At 40.2% G+C, this 23,711-nt stretch overlaps 1 protein-coding gene across 1 annotated transcript in view; it reads left to right on the forward strand.

Moving 5' to 3' along the window:
* The window catches only part of BCAS1 (brain enriched myelin associated protein 1), a 90,663-nt gene that overhangs the window by 61,452 nt on the left and 5,500 nt on the right, over window positions 1-23,711 (forward strand). The window contains 3 exon segments of the mRNA XM_038370454.2: window positions 4,773-4,940; window positions 15,746-15,811; window positions 21,097-21,348. Coding sequence (XP_038226382.1) covers window positions 4,773-4,940; window positions 15,746-15,811; window positions 21,097-21,348 — 486 coding nt within the window.

Here is a 23,711-nt window from a genome sequence, read left to right on the forward strand (position 1 = left end):
ATAGGTCTTGACAGGATGAGGGCAGTCATTTTCCTATCTCATTCATCATGCTGAAACAACAGGCCAGGCCTGTAATTCAGAAGCTATAGCGGCATATCTACAGTATACAATGCTATAGGAAATAGAGAGAGGGAGAGCGTAGTTTGGTCTACACTTGAAAGATATATCAGCACAGCTATGTCAGTCAGGATGTGGAAAAAAAAAATACTCCTGACCGATGAGGCTATGCAGCCACATCCCACAGCATAGACACAGTTACGTTGATAAAGAGAGCTTCTGTCAATGTAGCTATCATTCAGGGAGGTGATGTTCCTACACCAACAGAAAAACCTCTTCTGCATCTACAATACAGAGCTATGCTGGCATAGCTAGTCCGGTATGGATCTCCATAGCATACACAAACCCTGTAACTCAGGCTGAGGGGTTTTAGAAAATAGGTATAATATAACAAAAGCACATGCAATTGTGCATCCAATATGTACACACACATCTAGTAACAGTACTCAAAATGGCTATAAGGATTTCATCTATCAGTGACTGGTTAGAAGCATGGGGTGAAATCCTGACCCGGTTGAAGGCAATGAGAACACTCATTGATTTCAGGAGGGTAAGAATTTCACCCGTGATGATCAATTAGCACAGAAGCTCTGACAATTGCAGTACTGGGTTGTGCAAATTAGGCACACAAATGTAAAACTATAAAGTGCACACAAAGTGCTGACTGAGAATAGTGGATCAACATGTATGTAATGCAAAGTGTGAATGCGGTAGTAAGGGGTAATTGTATAATAACATCTACATTTGAAAATAATTCACAGATCTGACCTGAGTTCCAAAGCCAGCACATATCTAGCATTTAAAAACAATTAGATTTGATGTATATTTGTAAGTATAAAGAAACCCTGATGTGATAACTGTATACAAAGTTTCACCTCCAGGTCAAGTTAATGGAAATACTTTAAAAATTTTGAAAATTATAAAGGGGGTTCTAGGGTATGTGCACACACATATGCAATTGTACAGGATTCCTTCCTCATAATAATTATAACCAAATTATTATAAAAATGTCATTCCTAATAGCAGGCTAAGAACTGCAGACAAGGCATCTTATAATTTCTTCAGAAACACTGTGGGATCCTTAATTAAAATATGTATTAGCAACATTGCCCAGGTAAAATGAGAGATTTCATATGCAGTTGTCATCACTGCAAATTAGCTGTGCATTTTGTACATGCCTATTTTAAAAAAATCTGGCTCTGTAATTGCATTATAAAGTAGGTTTGATATTTTTAAATTGGAAGTTTTATTTAACTTTCCTAAAGCTTTCTGACTCTAAATTACCTACTCTTAAATTGTACAGTCCAGTGACCAATGAATAAAAGTACCTCACTACTGTAAGTATAATGTTGTAAGGCATGGAATATTCAACAAATTAATCCCTCTGAATGGCTGATTATCTCTTAATATTTTCTAACAGACAGCACTTCTTTCTTCCTTCCTTCCCTCCAGTATTTGGCATTTCCTCCCAGGATGCAGTTGTTATCACTAGAGAAACTAAACCCCCTGCACAGAAAGCGCTTGAGAGAAAACTCATTCGGGCTGCAGCTGTAACAGCAGTAGCTGTAACAGGATTCCAAATGCTAATCTTTGAAAGATGAGCTCCTAGAAGCTAAGTCACTGCCTTACTGAGCCACTCTTCCAGCTCATGCAATGATCCGTTTCCTTCCTAGCAAAGAAATGGTGAATTGATTATGTGTATTCATAAAGCAGATCAAATAGAAATACAGATTAAAATTATTATTATCAATTAACTGTTTAATTAACTTTCATACATTTAAATTCTGTTCATAGAGTAATTTTTAAACACATTTTAGGTGCACACAGGAATTTCTATAAGACGAACATTGCAATTAAATGTAATGCTGGAAAAAGTTACGATTGTGAACATCTAATCTTGATTCCTGTCAAAATACCATTCATCCCAATGAAAAAGGAAAAAAATAGACCAGACAAACCTGTGTTTAGCAATATATCACAATCTGTTTCAATGCATGCTAGGAAATCTGAGGTTAATTTCTCTGAACTAATATATGGTCCAATCCTGTCATACTTACATTGGAGGGTACTGTTAGGGGTATTATTGCAATCAATGGGATTACTTGTGTGGGAAGGTGCTATGCAATATGAATCAGGATGGCAAAATTTGGCCTATAGATACGTAGGGCACAGTTGTGACCATGGCTATGTACCTGAGCAGGAGAGTAAGGAGGTCAATACACACATTACCAATGGCAGCATGGGGTGGGGAGAGACAACTTGCACTACTCCCACTTCCACGCAGGTTGGTGGGGAATGGGTGGGCAAGAGCCAGATTAGAAGAGCCTTGGTTCTGCCCCTCAAGTGTGCTCTCTGGAGCAGTGGAGCTGGAATGGCATGGGAAGTTATCTGCAGGTACAGTGCTGGCTCAAATTACCTTTCTCCTGGAGCTTTGGGAGAACCAGTAACCAGACTGACTATGCCCTCGGGGGGCTTGTAACAAAGCTGCAGTTGAACCCTTAACGGGTCCAAATTATCAAAACAAAATAGCAAGAAAGGGCAGCGTAGGCAGTAGGAATGAACAATTATAGAACTCCTGTGGGCCCTTCACATGCATGGTGCAGAGAGCCTACAGCCACTTGTCATTCATCAGCTGAAGGAACAGTCATGGGGAAGAGGGGGCTGTGCTGTAGAGCCTTTGAGATGGGGGGGTGAAATAGATATCTTCCCCTGTAACCCTCCCGCACCAGTCTCCATGCATTTCACCCACAAAAGGTTGCATTATATCCAGACAATCAGGATTATTTACTGCAGATTATTCATGCACTTCGCCAACCCCATTTTCAAAAATTCAGATGATGGTGTGTTTTATACCATGGGCACCCGCGTGTGCATGTTACAGTTCCCCTCTGTGCCCAGGACACTGAGGATAGCAGTTGTTACAGCCTATAGCAATAGAGCCGTGGTTCTTTAGTTCAAACTGTAGCAGCTCATGCTTTTAGGTCCCCAATTCAATCCCCAGTGTGTAAACCAAGAGGAGGTCACCATTTAGGCTCGTACATTAAAAGTAACTCTATACAAATTACATAAATATTGCATGAATGTCTATAAATCGATGTGACACATTTGCAACAGTTGCTTTGTACAATATTTTAAATTATATTCACTTTGTTGGCAATGTAAACAGCAGGTCATGTCTAAATGTCAACGTCTAGTGTAACTACTTTCATTTTAGTTCAGTGTTTAAGGTGCTGAATGCAAAGTAAGATGCGTTTGTGATGTTATGCATCATTCTGCAATTGGCTGTAAAATGCTGCAAAGGCTGGGTTCAGATCAAATTATTCAGGTTATTTCCATGCGAATAGCTTGGTCTCTAAGACAGAAAGGAAGATGCTTCTCTATATGGTGACTGAGTTCCGAATTAATTAACATTTCTTTAGTGCACAGAAGAAAGTCCTTTTGGGGGGAGGGGGGTCTACCTGGGCAGGAGCATTATAACAATTTGTATAGTGGGGGTGCTGAGAGCCATTGACGGAATATATGTATATGTATATGATGGAAACCACTTCAAGCCAGGGGGTGCAGGAGCACACCTAGTTCCAGCACCTATGTACCTGCACAGTTATAAAAGAGAGAGCAGTCAGCCAAGGAAACGCACGTTTAGCCCATACTCAGGTGGGATCTGAAGCATCCATACATCGATGAGGCACCTATGTTCCTCCTGGTTGTGTTCTCTATATTGTGAAGTTTGCTCGAACACAGTAAGCTCTCAGAGGTGTGGCCCTGAGTAAACTATGGAATGAGGCATTCAAGTGAATAGACACAATTTTTCATTCCTACTTTAGAGCTCATTTGGACACCAATCCTGCTAAATGCAGAGCACCTCTTGCAAACTGCTGAGCACGCATTAACTTTCATGAATTCCAGTGGAAGCTGAGCACACTCAGGAGTGTTCTAGACCCCATAGGATCAGGATCTTGGTAAGACAATGGATCTGACTCTCCATTACCTTGCAGCTCATGTAGTTATTTACACCTGTGCAAAGTGGGGGGGGGCGGGCGGATGGGAGAGCACTACTGATATGACTGAGTTGAGAATTCTGAGTCTGATGTCTTTCATCCACCCCAGATTTCCTTTGCACTGGTGTGAGTGACTAATCCCGGTGAAAGCCAGTGAAGAATCAGACCCACTATTGTTTTCACAAGATATTTAACCTTATTCCCATTTCTGTTTACAAACCCCTGGGCCTGATCCTCCTCTCACTCATGCCCATTTTAGAGAGGTATAACTGACTTTAATGAAATTACTCATGATTTATACCACTGTAAGTGTTCACATTCTATGTTGATTACATTTTTGTTTTAAAGTTTGAGTAAAGGTGAATATTGTACTTGGGAACTAAGGTCCCAATTCAAGAAAGCACTTTTTTTCAGGAAAGTTCTCAAACACGTGTCTAACAAAGCTTGCGCTTAAATCACACTGAGTTAAGCATTTTCTTAAATAGGGATGGACTTAAGCACATGCTTCAGTGCTTTCCTGACTGGGGGCCCTAAAGGATGTAATGCAATTCATAGAATAATTGTACCCGATTTTCATTCTTTCTGTATAGAATTCCTGCATTTTAACTCAAGATATCATTGTTACATTATAACAGCATTACAAAAAAGTACTGATTTAAAGAGTATGACAGATGAATGATTTTCTGCCTTCTTAATATTTGTCAAAAATGACCTTAGACTGCACCAGAAGACACAGAGGTTGTAATCAATGAGAAAGTGGAGGCATCGTTAGAAGCAGTGGCTCCTGTCAAAGATGAGACTAAAAGCCCAGAAACTGCAGAAGTAAAACCTAGAAGAGAAGAAAATAAAAACCCCAAAACAAACCTGAGGAAGTTTTTTAAACTGGTAAGCAGAATCTTTGAACAAGAGGATCCAAGGGAGCCTTGTTCAAAACTTGTGGGTGGTAACTTTTTAAGCAATTCTCATAATGAGTTTACAATTCTGCTTGCATACAGCAATGAAAGCTACATATGTAAATTATGGAGACAACCTTTATAACTGACCAGAGGCACATAAATGCTCTTGTAATAGTATGAAAATATTTGTGTGGCTACTTTGCATGTGAAATTACTATTACTGCACATAAACTATCATTATTTATATTTCTGTAGAGCCCAAAATGTGCTAGGTGCTGTAAAAGTGTCACCCACTGTTTTTTGTGTTACATAGCTCCCTCTAGTGGCTGCTCCACAAGCATTTAAGGGTCTGCTAGAGCTAACAGCTCCTAAGTAGCAGAGATAGAGCCTGATCTAAAGCCCATTGAAGTTAATGGGAGTCTTTTAACTAATTTCGGTGGGCTTTGAATCAGACAGCTGGTTCTTTAGGTCAGAGACAGAGGGTTATGTTTAGCATGCTGAAGGTCTGAGGTTCAAACCCCATAGTCAACGCAAGTGGGGCTAGCTACCTAGCTTACAATCTAAAAAGACAAAATCAAAATATAACCCTCAACTGCTGACAAAGTGGGATGGAAATGGAAACAACATACAAGGAAGGTAATAAGTGGCATGTATCTTATTATTTCCGTGGACACGAACCACTATCGTGGTGAATGCACATGCAAATGACAGTGTAGTAATCTAACCGGCAATTATATACTCATTCACTGAAGTTGAGGTCACTTCTTCAAATGATCCTAAAGAAGCAGAAAAGAAAACAGTCCTAGTATAGAACTAACCTGCTGCTCTGATTAAAACACTGTCAGGTCTGGGACTTTTAAAAGCATTTTATTTTTTTGACAAGGTTTTATTGGTTAGGTAGTTACCTGATATGGAGTCATAGCTGTATAAAACTTAGCTTTTATCTGACACCATATAATGGCCCAGCATGTCGTAACAGCATGTTTTCAAATATGTGTATGCACAATTGTGGAAATTATATGCAGAAATTAGGTGAATGCAGAGTTTTTGAAATCGGAGCCTGTCAAGGTTCCTTCCCCACTCTGAACTCTAGGGTACAGATGTGGGGACCTGCATGAAAGACCCCCTAAGCTTATTCTTATCAGCTTAGGTTAAAAGCTGCCACCACCAAATTGTTACACAAAGAACAGGGGAAGTGCCCACTTGAAAACGCCCCCCAAAAATACCCCCCAAGCACTACACCCCTTTTCCTGGGGAAGGCTTGATAAACATCCTCACCAATTTGCATAGGTGAACACAGACCCAAACCCTTGGATCTTAAGAACAATGAAAAAGCAATCAGGTTCTTAAAGAAGAATTTTAATTAAAGAAAAAGTAAAAGAATCACCTCTGTAAAATCAGAACGGTAAATACCTTATAGGGTAATCAGATTCAAAACATAGAGAATCCCTCTAGGCAAAACCTTAAGTTACAAAAAGACACAAAAACAGGAATATACATTCCATTCAGCACAACTTATTTTATCAGCCATTTAAACAAAACAGAATCTAATGCATATCTAACTAGATTGCTTACTGACTCTTTTCAGGAGTTCTGAACTGCATTCCTGCTCTGGTCCTGGCGAAAAAACCACACAGACAGAGAGGACCCTTTGTTTTCCTCCCCCCCCCCCCCAGCTTTGAAAGTATCTTGTCTCCTCATTGGTCATTTTGGTCAGGTGCCAGTGAGGTTATCTTAGCTTCTTAACCCTTTACATGTGAAAGGGTTTTTCCTCTGGCCAGGAGGGATTTAAAGGTGTTTACCCTTCCCTTTATATTTATGACAGAACCATTATCTGGATCACCCTACATTCTTTTAACAAGTTAGGTATGCATTTGGCTGGACCACTGCACTCTAATTTGAAAATACCATTGCCACAAGTGAATTCACATATGTTTTTCAGCACACATGTGGATTCTTGGGTCTGCTCCAGTTACTGAAAGCAGGTAGAAAGCTGATTTAACCAATTCCCTGAGGATTTATATCGGATATCCAGGGGGCATAGTGCTGACAGAGCAACTCTGCACAATCCCCTGGTCCTAGACCTCTGTGCAGTGGGTATTCCTAGAAGAAAGAGGATGGTTTGTGCATCCTTATACTTCTGAGATCCCCAGCTTCCAGAATGGTAGATTTGAAGATTAGGGAGAATTGTTTATTGTAGCAGCTACAAGTACCAATACAGGATCAGAGCTCAATCATGCTAGGAGCTGTGCAGACATGCAATTAAAAAAAAACAGTCCTATTCCCAAAGAACTCACCATTTTGGCTGTGACATGATGAAACACATGGCTGAGACAAACAAATGGAGAGGAGTGGAGATGAAGGACTGTAAAGAGAACAAGTTGTCATGCTGTTCTCCCTTAGGTCTGAGTGGTTAATCGATGCTTGGGGCTTTGCAGGTTGTTTCCATTAGGAAGAGAAATTGATGACGAAGTCAGGTATTTCTTGAATGCAGTCTTGTTTATGTACAAAGAATGTACACAAAGTCCTGTTTCCCTGAACACAGCAGGCTTGCACTTCCAAGCCTCTTTCCAGTGAGCACTCTGCCCCAAAGCGCTCTTCCGCTTTCTCTCTCTGCTTCTTCCTAAGGAAGGCCATCCTAAAAGTGCTTTTCTGGCTGTCTCCTGGCTTTTGTGCTAGTTTTCTGCTTCTTTTCTGAGTAGCAGCCGCGTTAGTCTGTATTCGCAAAAAGAAAAGCAGTACTTGTGGCACCTTAGAAACTAACAAATTTATTAGAGCATAAGCTTTCGTGAGCTACAGCTCACGAAAGCTTATGCTCTAATAAATTTGTTAGTCTCTAAGGTGCCACAAGTACTGCTTTTCTTTTTGCTTCTTTTCTGACACACAGACATATTCAGTACTGCAGTCCAATCAAACTCCCTGTTTCCACTATCATTCACTGAACAAAGAGGGCTTTAATTGCTTCCCCATGTAGACTGAATGGAAGGCATCCAGCACCACCATGCAGATTAGTAATACAATTAGGATCTAGTTTCCGATAGTCTAAAGTATCTAAAGGAGTTAGGCACCCAACAACCATTTAATTTCAAAGGGAACTGGGCACTTAACTCACTGGGGCTTTTTTTTTTAAAATCCCAGTTCCAGCCCCAAATCTTTGTTTGCATATGGACATTTGGTGATTACACATAAAAATTTGTCACCCAATTGATCATGTAAGCTTGTAAACGAACGCATGCCTAACTTGTTACAAAAGCAGGCCATATGAATCAGCAGCAGAATCTTCAATTCTGAGATGATCATAACACCCCCACCCTGAAAAATTAAAAAAGTAGCACAGTTAAATATAAAGCTCTTTTCCATGCCCATCTTAAGTCGCTATGACAAAACAAACAAGACTCTGTTAAAAAGCACTAAATGAAACACGGTTCTAATCAGAGCAAGGAGTTGGGCTTGGCTCAGCTTCTCTGTTTTCTGCTTCTTTAAAAGAGGAAAACACTGATATATTATCCTCATTGTTAAGGAATAAAAACAAGGAACTAAGACTATGACAATTATCCCCTCCATCCCCTGAAAACAGAGTTGTACTAATTGCATAGCTGAACCTACAGCATTTTGAACTGTTTATTGTTGATTTAGCCCGTTTTAATTCATCCAAACAGACCCTGATTTCCTTTGTTGTTCTTGAAGTATGTGCCAAATAATTTCACTGAATGATTTTCACTTTATTGGATACTATCCATCTGGTTGCCTAGAATACTAGATATTGAGTAGGTATATTATTTGACGTGTGATTGGTCACCTAAGTTGCATGGTGTTATTTCTGCTCCCTAGCTGGATGAAAGTTTTTAAAAGCAGAAGTGTAACCAATGATTAATAACAACCTTTCCTAACATTTTTCGACTAATAACCACATGCTGAAATGTGCAGGAAGTGTTTAGGATTCCCCAGCTGTTGTCTAGAGCTGGGTAATTATAGCTTCATATCTCTCCACCTCATCTTGCTCCCCTGGCATGATCTTCCACTCCAGGGGGTCACATGGAGGGAGAAGTTCCCTGTGCTCCAGTTGTGCTTGGTACTGTGCAGAGATGTGAGATGTGTATGGTGTGGAATCTCTTTGCACAGAACAGCTGGGTACTATGGGGACCTAGTAGCTGTAATTTCCACTCAAAGGCTATTCGATTTTATCTCTACGTCTCCCGAAGAGGGACACTATGGGGTGTCGGACTGAACAATCAGGCCCACTGTGCTTGGATTGTACCTTTCAACTTTTCATTGCAGCCTATATGCCTCCTACATGTGGGTGACGAGTTTAATCCTTAACACCAGCTACCTAAAGCTAAAGCAATGACTTACGGGTTTAGATCTGTTTTATAAATCTCTCGCCTACAAAACAGGAGAAAACCCAACCAGTGCCAAAATGTGCTTTCTGATACTACACCTAAAAAGTCATAATATGGGACATTGAGGCAAGGAGGCTACTGGAGTTGTGAAAAATGACTAAAAGAAATACCCTCGGTTGTATAAGATGTACCACACACTTGATACAGGCCACCAACTCATCTGACATTTCCTTAGGTGTTCCCTTGTCAAGGGTGGAACAGGCAATAAATCCTTAAAAGATAGTATCTTAACAAATATTTATTCAAGGCCTCCGATACTTAAATGATTATTACAAGGGGAGTTTGTATCTGGAATGGAATGTTGCAGGCCCTCGTGGTTGCACGGCCACAATTTCTTGGTTGGGTAATGATTTATCTCTAGCTTAGTTGTTGTTATATTCCTTTAGGTAATGGACATATCATTACAGCTATTGACATTGTTGAAGTAGGAACTGTCTTAATTTTAAATTGATTATTTGGGTTTCTATTTTTTCTGCTTTGCTTGTGGAAGGGGCTCTCACTTTCCCAATTGCTACAAATATAGGAGATTTTGTTTATGCTGTATTTCATTTGACACCTTCAGGTTAACCTGATGAGTCAGAAAAGTAATGGGATCCTTCACCTCTATTTCCTGAGGTAGGCGAACAAGGGGTAATTCAATAAAAATGAAAAGCAGCAATATTAAGAATTATTCAAAAGGAAACCTCTCTCTCTCCCTCTCGCGCTAGATAGATATATAATATATATATATATACATATATAAATAAATGAATGAATAATTTACCAGTAGAACTCTCTGCTACAAGATATCATCAGGGCCAAGCGTTCAGCATGATTCAAAACCAGAACATATATTTATGTGGATAATGAGGACATCCACAATTATAACACACAAAAACCAAAAAGAGATATCAATCTTGAAGCTTTAGAGAAGGATGGTCTTTTATTTAAGGCTCTAGACTAGGATTCATGATATCTAGGTTCATTTCTAGCTCTGCCACAGATTTCCTCTGTGACTTTAAAGAAGTCACAATCTCTCTGTGCCATGATTCCCTATCTGTGAAATAGGGAGATGATATCCCCAACTGGTGGGTGCTGAAAGGATTGTTTGTAAGGCGTTCAGATATTATGGTGACAGGGGCTCTATATGAGCTTAGATGGATACAAGCCAACCAAGCACTAGCCTATGATGGGTTATTCCATAATTGGAATCTTTACAGAGATTCTAACACTTTCCTCTGTCGGTAAAGTATATTCCAGATGGAGAAGCAGTTTACCAGTTCCTCTTTCTCCATTAAAAGGGAGCAGTTGTGGAGAATTATTACTTTTAAAAGAAAAATCAAAGATCCTGGATTCAACCAAGTGCCAGCTAATCCCCCTGCACTCAGAGAAGGATTCTTAGCAAGGGAGAGGGCAGTCAGTATTGTCACCATAGACCTCCAGGATTATATGAAACCTGTTGGGAGAAGCTACTACAAGGAATTGGGACATGCCATGCCTTTGTGGGCACGACCCCTTTCCGGTTTCTGCAATTCACTTTTGGGCAGTGTGGGCCGCCCCATCAGAGTAAAGGTAGCAGTCACTTCCCATAACAATAACCTCCCTGGTGGACTTTTCACAAATGGGGTCCTGAGCCTGGAGCAATTTGGCAGCTTGAGGACAAAAACCGATGGCCATCCAAAGATTATTCAAAGTGAACCAGTTATATGCAAGAATGGTAGAATTTGTCCTTTTTTCATTGGAGGCAAAAATCTGGTTTCGAGATGTTATGAGCCTACAGCAGTTTTAGTGTTGCTTCTACCATTTTGGTTGAGCAGAAGAGCTCTCCTTAGTGGAACACAAAAGACAAGTTAGAGCCTCAGGTTGTTTGATGAAGATTTATATAGTTTATTTTTGATTACCAGTGAAGGAAGGAGGTCCCTATTTTTCATAACTCATAGATAAGATTTCCACAGAGGAAATGGAACAAGTTATTATTGCCTGTGTGCCTATTGACAAATGCCATGGACCACATGTTTTGTCATCTGTGGTCCACAGGATATTAGGCAGTGGAAATATTCTTATGGCTCCTCCGTTGAGCAAGGAGGGGAGAGGTTTGTCCAATATAGTGAGGGCAAAGGTTGATCAAGGCTAACCAAGGCCTGAGTAGAACAAAACTTTTTGGACTCCCTGGGTGGTCTGTTCCTGTTTCTCCTGGACTAGACTCTTCCTGTCAGGTTCCTGCTCTGGATGAAGTCTTGTCTTTCTTCTATTCCTGAGTTCTTGAATATTCTTTTATACAAGAGTGTATAGGCAGAACAGCTCTGGGCCACCTGCTGTTCTGCTTTTGTCTGAGACAGGTTCCCCTGCAATCATATGAGTCCAATCCTAAGGAAGCCATTCTCCCTTAATTCACTGTGAGTGAGGAGAGTACTAACAACAGTCAGGGGGCAGAGTGGAGGACGGGGGGGGGAGGGGGAAGATGTGGTGCTACTCTGCTCAAGCTGTGCCAAGAGCATAATCCTCACTTACAAGTCCATAGTAGTTGGGCTTTTCTGCTAAAATTATGAGCGTCAGTATGGCTAACTTTCTTGACATTTAGAATAGTAAGGGCTAGAAATTTGTGTTTGGTTTTTTAATGAAATACTGTCACTTGGAATAATTCATAATGTCATATGTAATAAAAAAGCTGAAAACGGTGGCAACTTAAAAACTGGACAGTAGAAGACTGCAGTGATGATTGAACCTGACGATATTCTGAACAAAAAGAGCTCTCAGCCATGCTTGTTGCTTCACACTGACTCACCAGACATTCTAGCCTTCACAGTGATGTTTGCGGTTGCGTGTGCTGATTGTGTTGTATTGTTCTGGGAGGTGTGTGGATTTGTGTGGGTGGTGGATGAGAGTTGTATGCTGCCATGAGGGACTATATGTGTTTGGGGTTATTATGTTGCTGTGTGGCTGGTTGTGATGGTGTGTGACCCAGAAGGGTTGTGCTGGCAGATTTATGTTGGTTTGTGTGAGTGGCAATTGGGACCCCAGCTGTAGAGTGTCCCTCATACAACCAATTAAATTGTTGCATGCAAATTAGCTATAGAGAAAGGATGGTGTTTGGTTGAGTTACCTCTGATATCATAATGGTCTTGGACTCTTAGCATGGCGTAGCTCTATACCATACCTGTATACCACACAGGTGTAATTTGTGAAATATAAATGTCTGAGACCTAAACATTGGATAGTAACAGACCATGATACCTGGTTATGATTCAATCTGGTGATATTCTGAACAAAAAGAGCTTCTCAGCCATGCTGTTTCCATCATTCCACAGACTCATACATTTTAAGCTTCAGAATGACTCTCAGAGAGACAATCCTAAAACCTTGTTATGTAGAGTAAATATTACAACACCTACTGGAATCATAAGGGAAGGGCCTGTTGGACGAACCACCAAGTACTGACTCACTCCAACCCCTTATAACAATATTAAACATAAAGGAATGTCAGTATTATTTTGTTTGAACTATAGGCCACATCTGTGATCAAGCATGGATGCAAAGTCCTGTCCTGCCACTCAGGCTTAATTGATCAAACAAGTATCTATCATATGCCATGAATATCTGCAGATATCATGAGGAAACTTTCGAACAGTATAAAATTTCTCTCCTTTCTCTGAACACAGTGAGTGGAGCTATAAACCTGAGGTCAGTGGAAACTCTGGGATTGAGTTCTTGTCTATGTGGGGGAAATTGACTGGCATACCTCAATGGCTATTAGCCAGGATGGACAGGGATGGTGTCCCTAGCCTCTGTTTGCTTGAAGCTGGGAATGGGTGTCAGGGATGGATCACTTGATGATTACCTGTTCTGTTCATTCTCTCTGGGGCACCTGGCATTGACCACTGTTGTAAGATAGGATCCTGGGCTAGGTGGACCTTTGGTCTGACTCAGTATGGCTGTTCTTATGTTCTTACCTATTTCAGAAAAACTATTCTGCTATAGCTATTCTGGTATAATTTAGATATTTTGGAATAACTCCCCCATGTGGACACTATTCTGAAATAAAAAAGTGATTTTATTCCAGAATTATTAATCTGCTTTGGAAGCAGAGTAATTATTCCAGAATAAAGTCACATTTTGTTTCAGAATGGAGTGTTCATGTGGGGAGTTATTCTGGAATAACTATGCCAGTCAATTTCCCGGTATAGATAAGTCCTTAGTAACAACTTCCTCTTAAATATAGATATAGGTATTTTACACTGACCCAATTCTAACTGACAGTCATTACTCACAAAAACATAGCCTGTATTTAGCAAGGCTATTCCCTGTTCCCACCCTGTGTGCTATCTTGTCATGTTGACCCATCCTTCTTGTCATGGAAACACTTTGGGGGCGCATCAATAGCAGCCCTAAATTGGTTAAAGTGAGACACAAGAAAAGAGCAGTTCTTTAGGGTGAAGTCTTCAGGTAAAACTTCCATTGAAACAAATGGGAATTTTCCCTGGGTAAGGATTGTAGGATTTAGCCCAGTGGTGGGCAACCTGCGGCCAGCCTGCAGCCCAGGGTATCTGCTGGCGGGCCGCTGAGACAGTTTGTTTACATTGACCATCTGCAACAGGGGCTGTGGTTCGCCATTTCCGGCCAATGGGAGCTGCAGGAAGCTGCGGCCAGCACATCCCTGCAGCCCGCGCCGCTTCCCACAGCTCCCATTGGCCAGGATTGGCGAACCGCAGCCACTGAAAGCTGCGGGCGGCTGTACCTGTGGATGGCCAATGTAAACCAACTGTGTCACGGCCTGCCAGTGCTTACCCTGATGGGCCGCATGTGGCCATGGGCCGCAAGTTGCCCACCACTGTTTTAGCCCATAGTTAATTATGCTCCACTGATGATAATTCGTAGTTTGAATGATGAGAGATTACTGAAGGTTGTTAAAGTTATTCTTCTTTCCTACCTATAAAAGGCAGTAGACTGGCTCCTATTTTGGTAAACTCACTTGTTAAAATTAATCTTAAACATATATGAAGAAGAGAAACGCAAACTCGATCTTATTGCTATACAGTCGTCTAACACCATGGACTAGGATACTAACCTGTAATGTAACAAAGATCACACAGTGTTTCCTCTCCCCATTTCTTCAACCTTTCCAACAGATAGCAATCATCATTAATATAACTAGGTAATTGATCAACTAAGCCAAGACATGTTCCTAGAGAATAATGCTTTCCCCACATTTGGTTACCCATAATAAACCCCTTTAAAATCTTTAGCTTTTGAACAAACTCCTATTTAGTATTGATTTTCAACAGCTAGAGAGAAAAGAAAAGAATCATCAAAACCAAAAGAGATCTTTGCTACGAGATTGCACTCAGGATTGAGCTGATAATATTGTGTTGCAAGTGATAAATCTACAAGCTGCAGAAAACCACAAATCCGCTTGGTCTATCTTTAGAGCAAAAGTCACATCCTTTCATTGTTTTCACTGCACTTATGCAATGAGAAATGACATTCAAGCTCGGGAACTTTGAAATACTGGGGTTCACTTTATGCTTCACGGCTAAGCAATGTGCAACAGAATAACATGTTATATTATTGGAAACAGAACCCAATCGGACACTTTGACATACTAGAACAATATAAAAGTAATTTTTTAAATTATTAATTCCAATCTAAAACCTAACCCAAATTTTAATGAATCCTTTTGTCATATCCATCCATAAAACTAATATATATCATATAAAAATATGGGTACATTAGATCATTCTTTTAAAATGTAATTCAGAGTCAAGGTTTACTTTGAACACATTGCCTGTGCTACAGCCTCAGGGTCTACTTTGATTATTCTGGCCAGGAAGAGCTGAGGCCAAGAAAGGTTGTTGCCTATATGCACACACTCCTTTGAGAGTTAAGGCATAAAATAGAATACATAATTCAGGGGGAAATGTAGCAATGGTGAAAATGTGCAAATCTCAACAGTTTTTAATTGTCAACCGCAGCTTTAAGCACATATGTAGAAATAAAGTACAAGTACAACCTCTCAAGAGGATAATCCTATAAAGGCGAGTTGTCAAAGCTGTAAATCAGAATCACATCCCTAGTTAACTTTGATGGCAGGGATGATAGCACCATCCATCCCATTTATCATACGTCACAATCATCAATGTAGTGAGACACTGTTAATATTGTACAGCCTTCAATAGGAAAATTGCCTTCCAAAAGACTACAGTGCTGCATTGAAATACATATGCAAAAATTTACCTTGGAGATACAACCATGGAAGGGGACCCATTTCAATAGTGTTTGCAGATAGTTTGAGATGTGATAGTTTTGTTTTGCGTTTGCGCTGTTAGGAATGATGTGCTTAAATAAAGCCTTTAGACTTTTGAGTTAATATTGAATCTATGCTTAAAGCTTGGAAGACCTATATTCCTTTGTTTTTTAGTCAGTCAAAAGTGATGGAGGGGCTACCAGTTCAGAAGAGGTAAATGGGTTAGACCCCAGTCACCAAGTAAGTGTTTGGATTTATTCATCTCTTGGTGATGGGTTTCACTGTAGCTTATTTCCCACTTATGTATCTGATTGGCTTTTTAGTACAAAAATCACTGATTGTAAAAAGATGGTGGTATGTCCATGGAATCTCTTCCATTCATTGTTGCTTAATAAGGATAAATGAAGATTAAAAAACAATTCTAAATGTTTTCATTTTCATAATAAAATAATTAGTAAAATGAACCAATTTTTATAATCTATTTTCCTTTACAGCCTTTATGCTATTTGTTTACTTTTGCACTTCAATCACCTTGGACAGTGAAATTAACCAGATTCTTTTGAGTTGGTTATTTCTAGTGCTTCACATGCACTATTGGAGAGATAATTTTTTGCCGACAAACACTATGGAAGAAGAGTTAAATTTAAAGTAAAAACCTTCACTGAAATTTAATGAAAATCAGGAAAACATTTTTTTTGTTTTTCTTTAAACAAAACCTAAAGCATGAGCCAAAACTACCTGATCATGTCCCTTTATTTCCTTATTGTGCCAAGATTTCTTTATAAAATCACTAATTTTTCTAGTAGAAATTCAAAAGCTGTGAACTTTACTATGAGCCAGATCCTCAGCTGGGGTAAATCAGCAGATCTCCCTTTATGTCACTCGAGCTAAATCAACTGACGCTAGCTAAGAATCTGGCCATGTATGGAATGCTATGATTTTCTGTAACTCAGTAGCAAAATTAAAGTGGTGATGAAAATTGACCTATCAGACCTTTCTTCATTCTCATTTTTATCATCAGGAAAGTGTTTTTCTGTTGTGTAACATCTGCTGATAGTTTAAGCTAATCTTAGCTGATTATTCTCTTATAGAGATCACAGAAGATACAAGGTCTGATTCTGAAACCTTTACTCTTATAAGCTAACAATTCTTTACTTACAGTGAGGCTTCTCAGATGACTAAAGGTTACCGTCCTGGGCTCGTATTCTGTACTTTTCTCTCTCTCTCTCTCTTTTTTTTTTTTTTTAAAGTTGCTACCAATTACCTACTTCTAGAAAAACCATGTATGTATTGGGCCTGATTCTCTTCTCACTTGCAGGGAGGAGAATCAGTCCATTTTTCACTTTATTTTAATTTTTTTGCCTGTTTTAACTGGTTATGCTATTGTATCAAACAACTGCCTTAATTTATCTTTTGTAGCTTTTCTTGGAATGCTCTGATTCCATTTCTCTCTTCATTACTGACATGTTGTATGTGAAATAACTGCACTAGGGGACTGATCCAGAGCTCTATGAAGTCAGCAGGAATCTTTCTACTGACTTCAAAATCTTTGGATCAAGTCTAAGTTGAACATGACAGGAAAAATACTATCCTGTTGATCTTTTTATTACTTTTTTCCGTGGGAGTAAATTAACTCCAAAAGAGGTAATGCAGTTGTCAGATGCTGATCAACCTTTAAAATGAGAAACATTAACATGGTTCATTATTCATAGGTTTCAGTTTGTATTTCCTGGTGTCACTCTCATCAATATTAAATGTGTCAATTTCCTGCCTTTCAAGATTAATATGAAACACCTCAAAGAGATTATCTGATTTTTTTTCTGCTTTGTCTGAAAAAAATATTACCAATATTGTTTAAAGTGTTTTTTCTGAGTAACATCAAAGGCCAAAATCTGCTTGCTACACTCATCAGAATAGTCCCATTGAAGCCAGTTTGGATTTGGCCTGAAAAACTACAATAACTATCAGAAACTCACACAATTGAATAAACATGATAGGGCAGATTCTGCCCTAACTTTACAACCTGTATGATTGATTTCATAGGGTGTTAATCAGGGCTAGACTCTGTCTTCACATCTTGGAACTTAGGCCTAGTCTGCACTTAAAACTTAGGTCAACATAGCCGTGGTGCTCAGGTGCATGAAAAAATCCACACCATTGACTGCTCTAGCAATGCTGACCTAATCCTGATGTAGATGCGGCTGGGTCGATGGAAAAGTGCTTCTGTTAACCTATCTACCATCGCTCGGGGAGATAGAATTCCTACAATGATGGAAGCAATTATACCACCAATACCTGTAGGGTGGACATGGCCTGTTGTAGTGCAAGAACCTTTGTACTTTGATTGTTTCTAGTTGTTTATGCAGGTCTGTGAATCCACTAAACAGTCACATTTCAAAAAGCAATCTATGGCAAATAAGAGGGATAAGTATTTTGTCAAACAAAGCAGGAGGTGAGCAAATGAGTGCTTCTCATTTGACATTGAAATTAGTCAGAATAAGGATAGACAGAATTAAATTTGGTTTTATGCAGCACTTTTCCTTGCATTTCTTGCACCCTCAGAAACCCACTTTGTAAGTTTTGGGTGCCCACGGAACACAATAAAAACAGCTCTTTTACCCCATATGCAATTATTTACAAGATAAAGCATAGTGTCTGTGTTGATAAATCTGAATTTGCCTTAAGAATGTTCCTGAATTCCTTTTTGCGAATACAGACTAACACAGCTGCTACTCTGAAACCTGTCCTTTTCCTTTGAAACTCTGACACACAGCTGGCCTCACTATGGTGTATAGTGCCGTTGCTCAAACTGCATTATAAACCCGATTATAGAGCCAAATTTGATGGGTCATCTTATGTGCCACAGCAGAATGAGGGAATTCCAGAGAAATGATATAGATTTGAAATTATGGAAAGGTGGAGAAATAAATATACAAGGAAGCAATACATAGACCTACTACCTACCCAAAAGAAAAGGAACAGGGGTTCAAAGTTGAAAATAATGACAATATTATAACTGAGGCTGTGTCTCTAAGTACAGCCCTGCAGCAGTGTAGCTGTAACAATACAGCTGTGCCACTGCAGCGCATCTGGTGAAGAGCTCTCCCGTCAGCATCATAAAACCCCCGCCAGCAGCAGAAGCTGTGGTGTGACATAGCACTGTGCACATGAGTGCTTATGTCTTTATAACTTATGTTGCTTGGGGGGTGGTTTTTTCATGCCACTGAATGACATAAGTTATGCTGACATAGGCTGTAGTGTAGACATAGCCTTAGTCAAGGAATAAAGTTGTTCCATCTTCAACAGCAGTGGAATTGGCATGGATTATAGAATCAAAGGTCCTCTGACCTGCAATTTTGGTGTGAGCATTATATTTATAGCAAGGATGTAGAAAAACTGGAATGGATCCAGAGGCGAGTGACAAAGATGATCAAAGGGATGGAACTAGGGTGACCAGATGTTTTAGGGACAGTCCCGATATTTGAGGCTTTTTCTTATATAGGCTCCTATTACCCCCTACCTCCCATCCCAATTTTTCACACTTGCTGTCTGGTCACCCTAGATGGAACACAAGCCATATGAGCAAAGGCTGAAGGAACTGGGTATGTTTTGTTTGGAAAAGAGGAGATTAAGGAGAACATGATAGCAGTCTTCAAATACTTGGAAACCTGCCTTAAAAAAATGGAGAAAAGTTGTCTCTTACCATAGAGGGCAGGACAAGAGACAATGGGTTCAAACTACAGCATGGCAGATTTAGGCGATGTCTACACTATAGACCTTACAGCGGCACAGTTGTACCACTGCAGCTGTGCTGCTATAAGGTCTCCCATGTAGTTGCTCTATGCTGGTGGGAGAAAGCTCTCCTGTCAGCTTAATTAAAGCACCCCCAATAAGCAACTGTAGCTACGTCAGTTGGAGAGCGTCTCCCACCAACATAGCACTCTCCATACAGGCACTTTTGTCGGTGAACTTATTTGGCTGGGGGAAGGGAGGGGTTCTTTTTTTCCACATCCCTGACCAACAAAAGTTTTATTGACAAAAGTGATAGTGTAGACATAGCCTTAGATTAAATCTCACAAAAAACTTCCTAACCATAAGAAATGGTAGAACAATGAACGGACTGCCTAGGGGAGTTATGGAACCTTCACTGGAGGTTTCAAAGAAAGCTTGATAGCCATCGTCTTGGATAGTTTAGGCACAACAAATCCTGCAGACTTGGCCTGGAGTTTAGACTAGATGACTCTTGTGGTTCCCCTTTGAAACCCTATGATTCTATTATGAAAAGGAAAGAGGGACTTATGTGAAATAGACCAGTTGTAGTATTGCCAACCCCAGAAATTCAAAAATCATAAATCAGGCCCCCAAAATTATGTGATAAGCTTAAAACTCATGAGGGTTTTTTTTTAAAAAAAAGTAGATTTGGGGTTCTTTTTATTTATCTTCTGGGTTCTTGAGCCTTTAGAGTTATATTTGAAGTTTCTCTATAACCATGATAGCTAAAAGACTTGCTTTGTTTTTAATGAAAGCTGATATTCTCCTGTAATCACGTGATTCCAAGAGATGGAGCTTTAAGAAAAACACCACTACTTATGAGACTCACAATAAAATCAGAAGAGTTGGCAACACTGCAATTGTTAAACCATGGGGCATCTCCAGGCTGCAAGACCAAATCTGCAGATGGCCTAAATATATCTAATTTGTAGGCTCCACTACCATGATTCTTTTTAACTGAATAAGTAAGTCAGTATAGTTTTGACAAGTCTTATATAATGCAAAAGAAATTCCCATTTGCAAGCAAATGTTTTAGCACAAATGTAACCAGTATCTACAGCCACAGAAAACTGACAGAATCATCATGTTATTTTATTTGTTCTCAGACTGAATCTTGATTTGTGACCTTTGACCCTATCCAGTTGTTTTCCTCAGTTTGAGTTCTTACCTTCACTGTATTTGTCTGCTCTGTAATGTTGTTTGTGTTTTGAGGAAATCACAGTGTCTCCTTTGCAATTCCATGCAGCACTGGACTTCCATGGCCAATCCTGGCTTGTTAATCACCTGGTGGAGTACTGTAATTTTATAGATGGGATATTTTTACCTCTGCTTTATGTGCCCTGCTACCTGTCTTTATCGCTCCTTCCCTTGCACTTTCAAGCTTCTATGGTGACTTTGCAGCTTGGGATGCAGAGACGGTTATATCTTTGCAGCTGTGAGAGCATGCATGTAATTCTATACATCTATAAATATACAGTCTTTTCTTTTTTTAATCACGTGCCGCTGCCTGCTAAAGAAGCTTCACTGTAGAAATATATAAAAATAAAGGCTATGCAGAAAGGGCCTGATCCTCAGTCATTACTCACATAAATGATCTCAGTCTCACTGGGGCTACTGTCCTAAGTAAAGGCTGCTGAATCAGGCCCAAGCTCTGTACATTGGAGGTGGCCTTTGATTTTTACTATATTTATGAACCTCCTGCCAAAATGTTTATATTTTCCACTAAAAATAACCATTGTCTGAAACTGCTTTAGACATCAGACTCCACAGAGAGGCCAGTCGCCCCAACGGAAAGTGAACTTGTGGGCCAGAAGAGCAAGGAGAGTTCAAAAGACAAAATGTCTACAACAGAGCTGAGCAAACAGGAAACCCAAGATCAGCAAGACTCCAGAGAACAGCCAACCACAGCCACCGACTCAATCCAGAATGGAGGAGACACTGCGAAGGACTCCCCCCTCAAGAAAATAGAGAAGAGACAGTCATTTGGAGGATTTTTTAAGGGCTTAGTAGGTTAAATTAACTTTTGCTTTTAAATCATGATTCGGCCGATTTAAATGACGGCCCTGCAAGCTGCCTCTTGTGAGCAGACCCCTGCACTGGTACACGCTATTAACTTCAATGGAGTGGCCCTGGAATCCACTTACATGGAGCAGCTTGCAGGATCAGGGCCTTACGGCAGCACATTTTCAGCCAGAGGCAGGGAAAAGTGGGAACAAAGCTGCCAATCAACATTAGAGCAGATGGAAAATGTCTTGGGAACACATGCTTGGTTCTACTGAGGCCTTGGCAAGCACGGTTGTTGTAGTTGTGTTGGTCCCAGGATATGAGAGAGACAAGATGGGTGAGGTAATATCTTTTATTAAGTCCCCCAAAGCACGACAATGTGGGTAAAACCAGACAGACAATCACTAAGCTCTCAAATGAACTGACACAGAAAAAAATGATAAGACACAAACACCCTATCACCTGCAGGTAAACGCTTTTTACAAAACCACCACTCTCCATATCTGACCTCTCAGTCCTCATCCTCAAAGAAAAGCTGCACCACACCTTCAAAAGATGAGCATGGGAGCTAAAATTCATAACTTTGCTAGAAATTAAAAATCATGAACGGAGAGACTGATTTTATGTCTTATTACAACAATCAGTGATCCATTAATCCTCCTTTGTCCTATGACTGCAGAGGTGTTCATTGCCTACTTCATTGTGAATAGGCTCTTGCAACATGTGTTAACTCCTTATGCTTAACAATCTGTCCCACCTTGTATTTAGCTAGGAGACTCAGATTACATTTCCCAGACCTGAAAAAGAGCTCTGTGTATCTCAAAAACGTGTCTCTTTCAGCAGCAGAAGTTGGTCCAATAAAATATATTACCTCACCGACATTGTCTGTCTCATGGTGAGCAATGCAAAAGCTAGTTCACAGATAGCCACTTGCCTCTGTTAAGAAGCCTTCTCTCTAAACCAGTGGTTCTCAAAACCGGTCCGCGGCTTATTCTGGGAAAGCCCCTGGCGGGCCGGACTGGTTTGTTTACCTGCCGCGTCCGCAGGTTCAGCCGATTGAAGCTTCCACTGGCCGTGATTCGCCGCTCCAGGCCAATGGGGACTGTAGGAAGGGTGCGGGGAACAGTGCCAGGAACAGAGAAGTTAAGCATTTTCTACTAGTTATTCATAAAATCAATTGGCAGGAAGCAACTTGTTCCACTCTCCCTACCACAACAGACAGACTGAGTACAAAGTGTTATGGGATCATTCGTGACTTCAGACCCTCATCCAAAGCTAGCCACATCTTTTTACATCCCAAATGGACATCACCAAAAATACCCAGTGCTGGGAAGAATACAAAACGAGGAGGTCACCTTAGCTGTAATGAATCTGGTTGTGATAGGTTATTTACAATTTTTTTTCCCCTGGCTCTGCTCAGAGGGTCGCTAGAAAATAAAATAAAACTGAGCCAACCACCACTGCCCAGAAGAGGAAAAAGCAAGTAGAACAGAATTTAAATTGACACTGATTTGAAAATTAGCCCTTTTAGAACATTACGTTAGAAAGCTAAGCTGTTGTTCAGAACAATATGACTCATTTTGTGGCAGATGTTTTTCCACATCATAAGGAGTGTTTGATTTACATTCATTTCACAGAATTGTGATTATCCTACACTGTGCTATTTGCATTTCAAAAATTTGTATATTGGCCGGGGAAGGAGAAGGAAGAAAACTTAACTCTTTCTGCATGATCTCTTAATAATAATGAAGCCACTTATATATAAGTTAAACAGGAAAAAAATGTATCATTTAGGGGCCTTGAGTGAAATCCTGGCCTTCCTAAAATCTGGGGGTATTTTGCCATTGAAATCGGTGGAGCCAGGATTTCACCCCAGATGCTAAGTACTAATAATTTCCATTGACTTCCATTCATCTGCAGCCAGTGCTTAATTTGTGCTGGGGCTTGTAAGGGTTGAGCCCCAACACCTCTAGGCTTGGAACTTCATAGCCCCAGCACCACTGTGCTTGCCGCATCAGTTATGAAAATAAAAAATTGCTTGAGCCCCAGCACCTCTTTCATTACAAATTAAGCACTGTCTGCAGCTCCCACTGAAGTCAAGGGTAGATTCTGTTCCTCAGCATTCTCTGGGAGAAGCAGAACCTTTGTATTTTGTACTAACTGGTCCCAGTTATTTGACATGTGCTCCTGAGTGCGTTTACTTTCCCACTCACCCAAACGTGTGTTCAAGTCCCCAGTATGCACAAGTATATAAATGTGTGTGTATGTACCACATGACTCACAAGCATGCAATGTGCTCACATGTCTGGAAAACTCGGCTCATATTATGTATATTTGTAACAAATCCCACTTTGGCCAACAGCAG

This window comes from Dermochelys coriacea, chromosome 13, assembly GCF_009764565.3.
Source record: "Dermochelys coriacea isolate rDerCor1 chromosome 13, rDerCor1.pri.v4, whole genome shotgun sequence".
NCBI lineage: Eukaryota > Metazoa > Chordata > Testudines > Dermochelyidae > Dermochelys > Dermochelys coriacea.